The following is a 12,928-nucleotide window of genomic DNA, read 5'->3' on the forward strand; positions in this document are numbered from 1 at the left end:
CCACTCTCACGACAGAGAGCAGTTGATTGTCGGCTTTAATGGATTTTCCCGTTGTTGTCTCGCTGAAATTACTTTCAGATGACTGCTTGACTTGTTGACTTGTTGACTGCTCGATCCACACAGTAGACATTGTGGGCGTCATTACGTCATTATATAGGCATGCACGGTAGCTTTGACATTGGGTTTTTAACATTGGTGTTAAACTAAACCTGTTGGCATTTTTAGCTAATATCGTCCGATTCCGATATGTTCACCGACGTATATTGTGCATCCCTGGTAATAATTATATAGTAAATGCATTAACAGAAATTACGGTAACCAAACAAGCAGTGTAGATTAGAAATTATGGTAATTAACAGTAAATGTGATACTGGTGTGCCATCCCCGCGGCCTCCGCAATGGATTAGTCCACTCAGACAGGCCTCCGCAATGGATTAGTCCACTCTGACAGGCCTCCAAAATGGATTAGTCCACTCTGACAGGCCTCCAAAATGGATTAGTCCACTCTGACAGACCTCTACAATGGATTAGTCCACTCAGACAGGCCTCTACAATGGATTAGTCCACTCACACAGGCGTGAACCAATACATTTTTGTTGTTGTTGCAACTGCTCAACTAAAACAATTGACCAGTGGACTAAATGGGGTCAGCCCCTAGTCTCCCCTATTCCACGTACATCAGACTGTATACCATACCATCATACAGAAGCCTGACTAAGAAAAGCCCAGGTGGAGCAGGAGAATCAGAAGTTCCCTTTATACTGTCCTCTTCAAGCTTTAGCTGGTCCGCTGTGGTTAGTTTGTCTTCTGCTGGTCTGCTGTGGTTAGTCTCTCTTCTGCCAAGCAGGTCATCTTTACTCTGCCTATATGCTCTGTTTCTTCCTCCTATTGTTGAATAAAGTGCTGCTCCATCTGTACAATTTATCCCCTGAAAAAAATACACCTGAAAAGTGTCTTCTTCATTGTAAGATGCAGACAATAGGCTCTGTTGTAGGTTTAGCAACAAACAAAACAACTCTGCCTTTCCCCTCCCAGATACAGACATCCCAATATTGTAGACTTTGTGGGCTACTGTGTTGGACAAGGAACCTACTGTCTGCTCTATGTCTTCATGCCCAACGGTTCTCTGGAAGACCAGCTGCACAACCAGGTCAGTATTTTATTCTTCATATCTTTAAAACCAAAGAACATTGACTGGGGACTGCTATTGAGACGGACGGGGACTGCTATTGAGACGGACGGGGACTGCTATTGAGACGGACGGGGACTGCTATTGAGACGGACGGGGACTGCTATTGAGACGGACGGGGACTGCTATTGAGACGGACGGGGACTGCTATTGAGACGGACGGGGACTGCTATTGAGACGGACGGGGACTGCTATCGAGACGGACGGGGACTGCTATCGAGACGGACGGGGACTGCTATCGAGACGGACGGGGACTGCTATCGAGACGGACGGGGACTGCTATCGAGACGGACGGGGACTGCTATCGAGACGGACGGGGACTGCTATCGAGACGGACGGGGACTGCTATCGAGACGGACGGGGACTGCTATCGAGACGAAGGGGGACTGCTATCGCGACGGACGGGGACTGCTATCGAGACGGACGGGGACTGCTATCGAGACGGACGGGGACTGCTATCGAGACGGACGGGGACTGCTATCGAGACGAAGGGGGACTGCTATCGCAACGAAGGGGGACTGCTCTCGAGACGGACGGGGACTGCTCTCGAGACGGACGGGGACTGCTATCGAGACGAAGGGGGACTGCTATCGAGACGGCCGGGGACTGCTCTCGAGACGGACGGGGACTGCTCTCGAGACGGACGGGGACTGCTCTCGAGACGGACGGGGACTGCTATCGAGACAGCTTATTAAACTATGAGAAAGGAGGACATGACACAAGGTTTGAACCTGGAATAAATGTGTTGTTGGTGTGTGTTGACTGTGTGTGTGTGTGCCTCTCCCACAGGCCAGTGCTGCCCTCTTCTGGCCACAGCGTGTCAGTGTGTTGCTGGGCACAGCCAGAGCCATTCAGTTCCTCCACTCCTCCTCTCCGCAGCTCATACATGGAGACATCAAGAGGTAGGCTTTCCCTGGCTACCCATCCACATCAGCAAACGGACCTTTTCTTTTTCCATCGTTCTTCTGCATTTGCCTTCCTCCCCAGATGATTTCTAGAATGTGAACACATTCTGACCGTTCTGATTGTTCCCAGACACAGATGGGTTGGGCCAGAGACAGCCTACACGGTGTTGTCAACTTTGATATTCTGATTGGGTTAGATTTGTAAAAGACGATCCAATCGCTGATGCATTTTGGTACAACGCCCCTCCATTTTGAAGTCAACACAAACGACTTCTAGGAGGGAGAGGCTATACAGAAACGCCTGGTGCCCAAACTGATGACGTATGTCGAGCAGCTGAGAGTTGTGGAGACGAATGGATTGGGTTCAGCCGTCCTGATGAGCCTTTCCCAGCTAGCTAGTTCAGTCAGTCGTCCTGATGAGCCTTTCCCAGCTAGCTAGTTCAGTCAGTCGTCCTGATGAGCCCTTCCCAGCTAGCTAGTTTAGTCAGCCGTCCTGATGAGCCCTTCCCAGCTAGCTAGTTTAGTCAGCTGTCCTGATGATCCCTTCCCAGCTATCTAGTTTAGTCAGCTGTCCTGATGATCCCTTCCCAGCTAGCTAGTTTAGTCAGCCGTCCTGATGAGCCCTTCCCAGCTAGCTAGTTCAGTCAGCCGTCCTGATGAGCCCTTCCCAGCTAGCTAGTTCAGTCAGCCGTCCTGATGAGCCCTTCCCAGCTAGCTAGTTCAGTCAGCCGTCCTGATGAGCCCTTCCCAGCTAGCTAGTTTAGTCAACCGTCCTGATGAGCCCTTCCCAGCTAGCTAGTTTAGTCAGCTGTCCTGCTGAGCCCTTCCCAGCTAGCTAGTTTAGTCAACCGTCCTGATGAGCCCTTCCCAGCTAGCTAGTTCAGTCAGTCGTCCTGATGAGCCCTTCCCAGCTAGCTAGTTTAGTCAACCGTCCTGATGAGCCCTTCCCAGCTAGCTAGTTTAGTCAGCTGTCCTGCTGAGCCCTTCCCAGCTAGCTAGTTTAGTCAACCGTCCTGATGAGCCCTTCCCAGCTAGCTAGTTTAGTCAACCGTCCTGATGAGCCCTTCCCAGCTAGCTAGTTAGCTAACGTGGCCAGTTTTTGTATTTATTTTTTCAATCCCACTTGATTTTATTTTGAGTAGGATAACTTCCTACACGATAAATAACTTGTAATATTGGTATTTAGTAACCATCTGGATTTCACTGTGATAGTCTACTGCTCAATAGGGAGAGTTTGCACTGCTAGCTGGCCACAACAACATGGGGCAAAGTGTCCTTCGCTCCCGCTTGCCATAGTAAGGAGAGGGAAGTAGCTAGATAGTGTAGTCAATATCAGGCCAGTAAGGAGAGGGATGTAGCTAGATAGTGTAGTCAATATCAGGCCAGTAAGGAGAGGGAAGTAGTGTAGTTGGATAGTGTAGTTAATATCAGGCCAGTAAGGAGAGGGATGTAGCTAGATAGTGTAGTCAATATCAGGCCAGTAAGGAGAGGGAAGTAGTGTAGTTGGATAGTGTAGTTAATATCAGGCCAGTAAGGAGAGGGAAGTAGCTAGATAGTGTAGTTAATATCAGGCCAGTAAGGAGAGGGAGGTAGTGTAGTTGGATAGTGTAGTTAATATCAGGCCAGTAAGGAGAGGGAAGTAGCTAGATAGTGTAGTTAATATCAGGCCAGTAAGGAGAGGGAGGTAGTGTAGTTGGATAGTGTAGTTAATATCAGGCCAGTAAGGAGAGGGAAGTAGTGTAGTTGGATAGTGTAGTTAATATCAGGCCAGGGTGACAGCTAAAGTGATTATAGTGATTTTACAGAAAATGTACAACTACAGCATTAACGTTACATTTTAGTAAAATAAAACTTTAAAAAAAATAGCAATAACTCTGATCGAAAACAAAATGATTCTGAACACAATCCCGAGTCCCAACTTCGGCAGACAAGTTTCTAATTGTCACTGAAGTTTGTAACCACATCTACAAACTAGCTAACTGGCTAAGGCTCATCAGGAAGATCGACTGAACCGAACCCGTTCTCGTCTCCACTCGACTCTTACTGCGCTACAGGCAAGAGGTAGGCTGCTCTGTTATATTCAGGCTGAGTCACCGGGCAAGCTGAGTCACCAGGCAAGAGGTAGGCTGAGTCACCGTGCAAGAGGTAGGCTGCTCTGTTAAATTCGGACTGAGTCACCGGGCAAGAGGTTGGCTGAGTCACCAGGCAAGACGTTGGCTGCTCTGTTAAATTCAGGCTGAGTCAACAGGCAAGAGGTAGGCTGCTCTGTTGAATTCAGACTGAGTCACCAGGCAAGACGTTGGCTGCTCTGTTAAATTCAGGCTGAGTCACCAGGCAAGAGGTAGGCTGCTCTGTTAAATTCAGACTGAGTCACCAGGCAAGAGGTTGGCTGAGTCACTGTGCAAGAGGTTGGCTGCTCTGTTGACTGAATCATTCCTTTGTCCCCATCATTTCTTACTACTATATTAAGTCTCCATCTCATCTTTGAAATGAGAAATTAGCCTCTGGAAGATTAACCAGGTGATGACAGATCCACAGCTGATGCTCTGACATTTTTGAAGGAAAACTTGACACAAGAAATAACTGAAGTTTGCATTGATACCATATCAATGCTATTTTTCTTTTTTTTGATCAATCCCACTCTGACCTTCTTCTTCCAGCTCTAACATCCTACTAGACGAGCACCTGGAGCCTAAGCTGGGGGACTTTGGCCTGGCCCGGTTCTGCTGTAGCCCCAGCAGTAGGTCCGCTGGTAGAACCACCACGGTAGCCTATACCAAGACAGTGAGGGGAACACAGGCGTACTTACCTGACGAATACATCAAAACAGGCGCGTTGGGAGTAGCCATTGACATCTTCAGCTTTGGAGTGGTAGGAGGAAAGCACACACTGGACTACACTATTATACAGTAGCCTAGTAGTATATAATAGTGTACTACTATACTATACTACTGTACTGGGCTACATTACTCTATTATATTAATGTACTATACTGCTCTACTGTACTAATTTATTTTACATTTATTTAACTAGGCAAGTCCGTTAAGAACAAATTCTTATTTTCAATTACGGCCAACAGTGGGTTAACTGCCTTGTTCAGGCGCAGATCGACAGATTTTTACCTTGTCAGCTCCGGGATTCGATCTTGCAACCTTTCGGTTACTGTTCTATACTACTCTACTATACTAATGTACTATACTACTCTACTATACTAATGTACTATACTACTCTACTATACTAATGTACTATACTACTCTACTATATTAATGTTCTATACTACTCTACTATACTAATGTACTATACTACTCTACTATATTAATGTTCTATACTACTATACTAATGTACTATACTACTATACTAATGTACTATACTACTCTACTATATTAATGTTCTATACTACTCTACTATACTAATGTACTATACTACTCTACTATATTAATGTTCTATACTACTATACTAATGTACTATACTACTCTACTATATTAATGTTCTATACTACTCTACTATATTAATGTTCTATACTACTCTACTATACTAATGTACTATACTACTCTACTATACTAATGTACTATACTACTCTACTATACTAATGTACTATACTACTCTACTATACTAATGTACTATACTACTCTACTTTATTAATGTACTATACTACTGTACTATATTACTGTTCTATCCTACACTACTATTTTACTGTACAATACTACTGTACTATATTACTGTACTGCTCTACTATATTACTGTTCTATACTACACTACTATTTTACTGTACTATACGAATGTACTATACTACTCTACTATACTAATGTACTATACTACTCTGCTATACTAATGTACTATACTACTCTACTATACTAATGTACTATTCTACTCTGCTATACTAATGTACTATACTACTCTACTATATTACTGTTCTATACTACTATACTAATGTACTATATTACTGTACTACTCTACTATATTACTGTTCTATACTACACTACTATTTTACTGTATTATACTAATGTACTACTGTACAATACTACTGTACTATTACTGTACTACTCTACTATATTACTGTTCTATACTACTCTACTATACTAGTGTACTATACTGCTCTACTATACTAATGTACTATACTACTGTGCTATACTACTCTACTATACTAATGTACTACTGTACTGTGCTACTCTACTATACTAATGTACTATACTACTCTACTATATTACTGTACTTTACTACTCTACTATAACACTCTACTATACTACTCTATATTACTGTACTATACTTATGTACTACTCTACTACTCTACTATTACTGTACTATACTAATGTACTATACTGCTCTATATTACAGTACTATACTGCTCTACTATACTACTCTACTATGTAATACTGTACTATACTAATGTACTGCTGTACTGTACTAATGTACTATACTAATTTACTATGCTACTATATTACTGTACTATACTACTCTACTCTACTAGTGTACTACTGTACTATAGTACTCTACTATACAAATGTACTACTGTACTATACTACTATACTATATGAACGTACTACTGTGCCATATTACTATATTACTGTACTATACTACTATACTAATTTACTGCTGTACTATACTACTCTATATTACTGTACTATACTAATGTACTACTGTACTCTACTACTCTACTATATTACTGTACTATACTACTCTATTATACTAATGTGCTACTGTACTATGCTACTCCATTACTGTACTATACTACTTTAATGTACTATACTATACTTTATTACTGTACTATACTACTCTACTATACTAATGTACTACTGTGATATACTACTCTACTCGTGTACTATATTACTGCACTATACTACTCTACTATACTAATGTACTACTGTGCTATACTACTATATTACTGTACTATACTACTCCACTATACTAATGCACTACTGTACTATACTAATATATTACTGTACTATACTACTCCACTATACTAATGTACTAATGTACTGTGCTATACTACTCTACTATATTACTGTACTATACTTCTCTACTACACTAATGTACTACTCTACTATACTAATGTACTACTGTACTAATGTACTACTGTACTATACTACCCTATTACTGTACTTTAATACTCTACTACACTGATGTACTACTCTACTATACTAATGCACTACTCTACTATATTACTGTACTATACTACTATACTAATGTACTACTCTACTCTACTATTGTACTACTTACTGTACTATGCGATGCTCACAGACCTACAGATACACACAACATAGATGCCCACCAAAACGACTGTTTCAATGACCTGGTAGATGTGATGTCACACAATCACCTTGTCTTCTCTTCCTCAGGTGCTGCTGGAGGCTCTGACTGGTCGTAGAGCTTTAGAAGTGGACCACAGCCAATCCAAAGCTGTCTACCTGGTGAGGGCGACGCAGTTGATACTCTAATCTCTGTTCCTTGCGAGATAAATAAAAGACCCCATGAACCACTAGTCACACTGACACGACCGATCAGATGTTCTGTAACCTGTATAAATGTTATAATGTCTGCCAGTTTAAAAAAAAAAACAACTTTACGTCTTGTATAATTTTCCTCTTCAGAAAGACCTGGTGAAGGAGGCTGAGGACGACGGAGGTCATCAGGTCAGAGGGAGGTCAAAGAGGACTTCAGAGAAAGTGACCCAGGAACAGTCTAGTATTCCTCCAGCCGCTACACATATCTGGCAGAAGCACCTGGACCCCAGACTGATGGTGACAGGGATGGGAGGCTCTCTTTCTAGCTCATCCAGGGTTTGTACGGCAGGTCCGGGCTCCTCTTCTCCGGCCCCACACGGCTCCCTGGATCTGACGACTCTGGCCTGTCGCTGTCTGGAGGCCCGGGGGAAGAAAAGGCCCCCCATGACCGAGGTAATACTTGTCACCGTGTGAATTTAAACAAGTGTGGAACGTATTGTGACCAGGCTCAATTAAATTTAAATTCCAGTCAATTCAGAAAGTAAATACGAATTCCAATTTCCCTCATTGAAAAGCATTGAAGAGAATTGTAAATTCAGTGTACTTCCTGAGTTGAAATGGACTTGACTCCAACCCTAATTGTGACGTGACTCCTTAGGTGTTCCAGGCGCTTCAAGACATCCATACCAGTTTGAAGGCCTCAGACAAAGCCGTATCCTCCTCTTCTTCTCCTTCTCAGCAGTCCTTCCCCAAACCTCCTCAATCATCCATAGACTCATGTATAGACTGCCTAACAGACGTTCTGTCAAAAGTGGGTCCACTGGAAGACACGTACCACTGCCCTCCACACCCCTACTCAATCTCGCCTCACCCGTCCTCGGTCCTCCCTCCTTCCTCCTCCTCGTCCTCCTCCTTCCTTGGTCCATGTGAATCAGATGAGAGCCAAGGTTATTCCCAGTACTGTGCTCCTCCTTCTCGGCTCCCCCATAGTGACACCCGATCAGACGCCCAGACCTCCATGCCGTGTGGTTGGTCTTCACCAGCCAGACAGTTACGCTCCAGGTCCCCGTGCTCAGCGTCAGGTAAGAGGAGCCCAGGGGTAGGGTCAGCTCAACTCCATGAGGGCTGCATTCATTGGGGATTTTAGTTTTACTCCGTCAGTGCCCGTTAAAACACACCTTTTGGGTCATGTTCATCAGCAGGGATGGAAAGAGTTCTCAAATAGCCTTCTCCAGTAACAGTACTGTTATTTCAGTGATAGTTTACTCTAGTAACAGTACTGTTATTTCAGTGATAGTTTACTCTAGTAACAGTACTGTTATTTCAGTGATAGTTACTTCAGTAACAGTACTGTTATTTCAGTGATAGTTACTTCAGTACTGTTATTTCAGTGATAGTTTACTTCAGTAGCAGTACTGTTATTTCAGTGATAGTTACTTCAGTACTGTTATTTCAGTGATAGTTTACTTCAGTAGCAGTACTGTTATTTCAGTGATAGTTTACTCTAGTAACAGTACTGTTATTTCAGTGATAGTTACTTCAGTACTGTTATTTCAGTGATAGTTACTTCAGTAACAGTCCTGTTATTTCAGTGATAGTTTACTCTAGTAACAGTACTGTTATTTCAGTGATAGTTTACTTCAGTAGCAGTACTGTTATTTCAGTGATAGTTACTTCAGTACCAGTACTGTTATTTCAGTGATAGTTTACTTCAGTAACAGTACTGTTATTTCAGTGATAGTTTACTTCAGTAACAGTACTGTTATTTCAGTGATAGTTTACTTCAGTAACAGTACTGTTATTTCAGTGATAGTTTACTTCAGTAACAGTACTGTTATTTCAGTGATAGTTTACTCTAGTAACAGTACTGTTATTTCAGTGATAGTTTACTTCAGTACTGTTATTTCAGTGATAGTTTACTTCAGTAGCAGTACTGTTATTTCAGTGATAGTTTACTTCAGTAGCAGTACTGTTATTTCAGTGATAGTTACTTCAGTAGCAGTACTGTTATTTCAGTGATAGTTTACTTCAGTACTGTTATTTCAGTGATAGTTTACTCTAGTAGCAGTACTGTTATTTCAGTGATAGTTTACTCTAGTAGCAGTACTGTTATTTCAGTGATCGTTTACTTCAGTACTGTTATTTCAGTGATAGTTTACTTCAGTCCTGTTATTTCAGTGATAGTTTACTTCAGTAGCAGTACTGTAATTTCAGTGATAGTTTACTTCAGTAGCAGTACTGTTATTTCAGTGATAGTTACTTCAGTAACAGTACTGTAATTTCAGTGATAGTTTACTTCAGTAGCAGTACTGTTATTTCAGTGATAGTTACTTCAGTAACAGTACTGTAATTTCAGTGATAGTTTACTTCAGTAACAGTACTGTTATTTCAGTGATAGTTTACTTCAGTAGCAGTACTGTTATTTCAGTGATAGTTTACTTCAGTAACAGTACTGTTATTTCAGTGATAGTTTACTTCAGTAGCAGTACTGTTATTTCAGTGATAGTTACTTCAGTACCAGTACTGTTATTTCAGTGATAGTTACTTCAGTACTGTTATTTCAGTGATCGTTTACTTCAGTACTGTTATTTCAGTGATAGTTTACTTCAGTAGCAGTACTGTTATTTCAGTGATAGTTACTTCAGTAACAGTACTGTTATTTCAGTGATAGTTTACTTCAGTAACAGTACTGTTATTTCAGTGATAGTTTACTTCAGTAGCAGTACTGTAATTTCAGTGATAGTTTACTTCAGTAACAGTACTGTTATTTCAGTGATAGTTTACTTCAGTAGCAGTACTGTTATTTCAGTGATAGTTTACTTCAGTCCTGTTATTTCAGTGATAGTTTACTTCAGTAGCAGTACTGTTGTTTCAGTGATAGTTTACTTCAGTAGCAGTACTGTAATTTCAGTGATAGTTACTTCAGTAACAGTCCTGTTATTTCAGTGATAGTTACTTCAGTAACAGTACTGTTATTTCAGTGATAGTTACTTCAGTAACAGTACTGTTATTTCAGTGATAGTTTACTTCAGTACTGTTATTTCAGTGATAGTTTACTCTAGTAGCAGTACTGTTATTTCAGTGATAGTTTACTCTAGTAACAGTACTGTTATTTCAGTGATAGTTACTTCAGTACTGTTATTTCAGTGATCGTTTACTTCAGTCCTGTTATTTCAGTGATAGTTTACTTCAGTCCTGTTATTTCAGTGATAGTTTACTTCAGTAGCAGTACTGTTATTTCAGTGATAGTTTACTTCAGTAGCAGTACTGTAATTTCAGTGATAGTTTACTTCAGTAACAGTACTGTTATTTCAGTGATAGTTTAGTTCAGTAGCAGTACTGTTATTTCAGTGAAAGTTTACTTCAGTAGCAGTCCTGTTATTTCAGTGATAGTTTACTTCAGTAACAGTCCTGTTATTTCAGTGATAGTTTACTTCAGTAACAGTCCTGTTATTTCAGTGATAGTTACTTCAGTAACAGTCCTGTTATTTCAGTGATAGTTACTTCAGTAACAGTACTGTTATTTCAGTGATAGTTACTTCAGTAACAGTACTGTTATTTCAGTGATAGTTGCTTCAGTAACAGTACTGTTATTTCAGTGATAGTTTACTTCAGTAACAGTCCTGTTATTTCAGTGATAGTTACTTCAGTAACAGTCCTGTTATTTCAGTGATAGTTACTTCAGTAACAGTACTGTTATTTCAGTGATAGTTACTTCAGTAACAGTACTGTTATTTCAGTGATAGTTGCTTCAGTAACAGTACTGTTATTTCAGTGATAGTTGCTTCAGTACTGTTATTTCAGTGATAGTTGCTTCAGTACTGTTATTTCAGTGATAGTTTACTCTAGTAGCAGTACTGTTATTTCAGTGATAGTTACTTCAGTACTGTTATTTAGTAGCAGTACTGTTATTTCAGTGATAGTTACTTCAGTACTGTTATTTCAGTGATAGTTTACTTCAGTACTGTTATTTCAGTGATAGTTACTTCAGTACTGTTATTTCAGTGATAGTTTACTTCAGTACTGTTATTTCAGTGATAGTTACTTCAGTACTGTTATTTCAGTGATAGTTTACTTCAGTCCTGTTATTTCTGTGATAGTTACTTCAGTTGCAAAACTGTTACATTTAATAACATTTTACATCAGTAAAATAAAAATACTCAGTAACAGTAAGGACAGTGTAATTTGTAATTGCTTTTTTAGGCACAAAAGGGAAGAAAGTGGAACGAAACAGGGAGAGACTACCTAGACTTGTCCATTCATATCTTTACTTTTGCAAAACGATGTGTCCTTCTGAAGTAACTCCTCATCCCTGGTTTCCCAGGTCTAAACTAGTCACTGATTTTAAATGGGGCAGCAACTAAAAACAACACTGACTGCATCCCTCGTGGCCTGGAGTTGGTGACCTCTGCCCTTAGCCACCACTGTCTATCTTACCTGTTAGGAAACATAGTCTCTCTCTCTGCCAGGCTTGCCCAGCCATGGACTAGTTGTAAATACGTACGAAGAGCGTTTCCTTCACAAGATGGCGCTCTGTGACGAAGGCAGAATACAGACCGGCCAGCTTTTTTTCCTCAGATATTTATTTGTAAGCTGCTCTTTCTTTCCATGATCTGACCTTTCTTTACATTCAACTCCCTAACTGTGCTTGTCATGGTGCAAAATAGCTTATTTGACTACAAGTCAAAGTATGTATTATTGTCAGTATGCTCAACAGCTGTTGTTTTTCTATCTGGTTTATGTGATGACAAAATCACTTAATATAAAATAAATAAAATACAAATATATATTTATATATATTGTTTTAATATAAATATTAATAAATACAAATATTTGTATTTTTTTATAAATAATATATATATATATTGATATTGATATATATATATATATATTGATATTTCAGATGCTGAGATGAACCCACAATGCCGAGGACCAGAAGAGAGTGATGAGCTTGATTATCTTTCCAGTGAGGCCAGTGAGAGTCAAGCCAACACGCCCAGACAGACCAACGCTCACAACTAACAACCCAGCCTACCATTACACACTGCAGTACCTAAACAAACGAAGCCATGTGGGTGTAATCTGCGTCTCATACATTGGCCAACAGTCAATATTGGCTGTTATGCAAGTTCAGTTTGGGAAGAGCAAAGCAAATGTTGACTTGACAAAAAAAAGCAGGATTGGAGTATGTTCCATTTATTTTTCAAAAAACTGAAGCATTGCGGTTTTGATATCGTGAAATGTAATCAAATTCAATCATTTCTTTCACACATCATTAGTTATGGTTACAATTTGTACAATGTATCTTTTAGATAATTCAGACAACTGTATGATTTGTATTTGTGCAATATGAATGTCAAGGTTTTCATTAAATAAACTTGAACTGGACTGAC

At 40.4% G+C, this 12,928-nt stretch overlaps 1 protein-coding gene across 1 annotated transcript in view; it reads left to right on the plus strand.

Moving 5' to 3' along the window:
- LOC139369007 (interleukin-1 receptor-associated kinase 1) overlaps positions 1-12,928 on the plus strand; it is a 33,233-nt gene extending 20,305 nt beyond the window's left edge. Inside the window, exons 7-13 of the mRNA XM_071108569.1 lie at positions 1,036-1,150; positions 1,979-2,091; positions 4,755-4,965; positions 7,431-7,502; positions 7,683-7,988; positions 8,194-8,617; positions 12,439-12,928. Coding sequence (XP_070964670.1) covers positions 1,036-1,150; positions 1,979-2,091; positions 4,755-4,965; positions 7,431-7,502; positions 7,683-7,988; positions 8,194-8,617; positions 12,439-12,557 — 1,360 coding nt within the window. The 3' untranslated portion in view covers positions 12,558-12,928. The remainder of the gene's footprint in view (positions 1-1,035; positions 1,151-1,978; positions 2,092-4,754; positions 4,966-7,430; positions 7,503-7,682; positions 7,989-8,193; positions 8,618-12,438) is intronic.

The sequence above is a fragment of the Oncorhynchus clarkii genome, chromosome 16, assembly GCF_045791955.1.
Source record: "Oncorhynchus clarkii lewisi isolate Uvic-CL-2024 chromosome 16, UVic_Ocla_1.0, whole genome shotgun sequence".
In the NCBI taxonomy this organism is placed as follows: domain Eukaryota; kingdom Metazoa; phylum Chordata; class Actinopteri; order Salmoniformes; family Salmonidae; genus Oncorhynchus; species Oncorhynchus clarkii.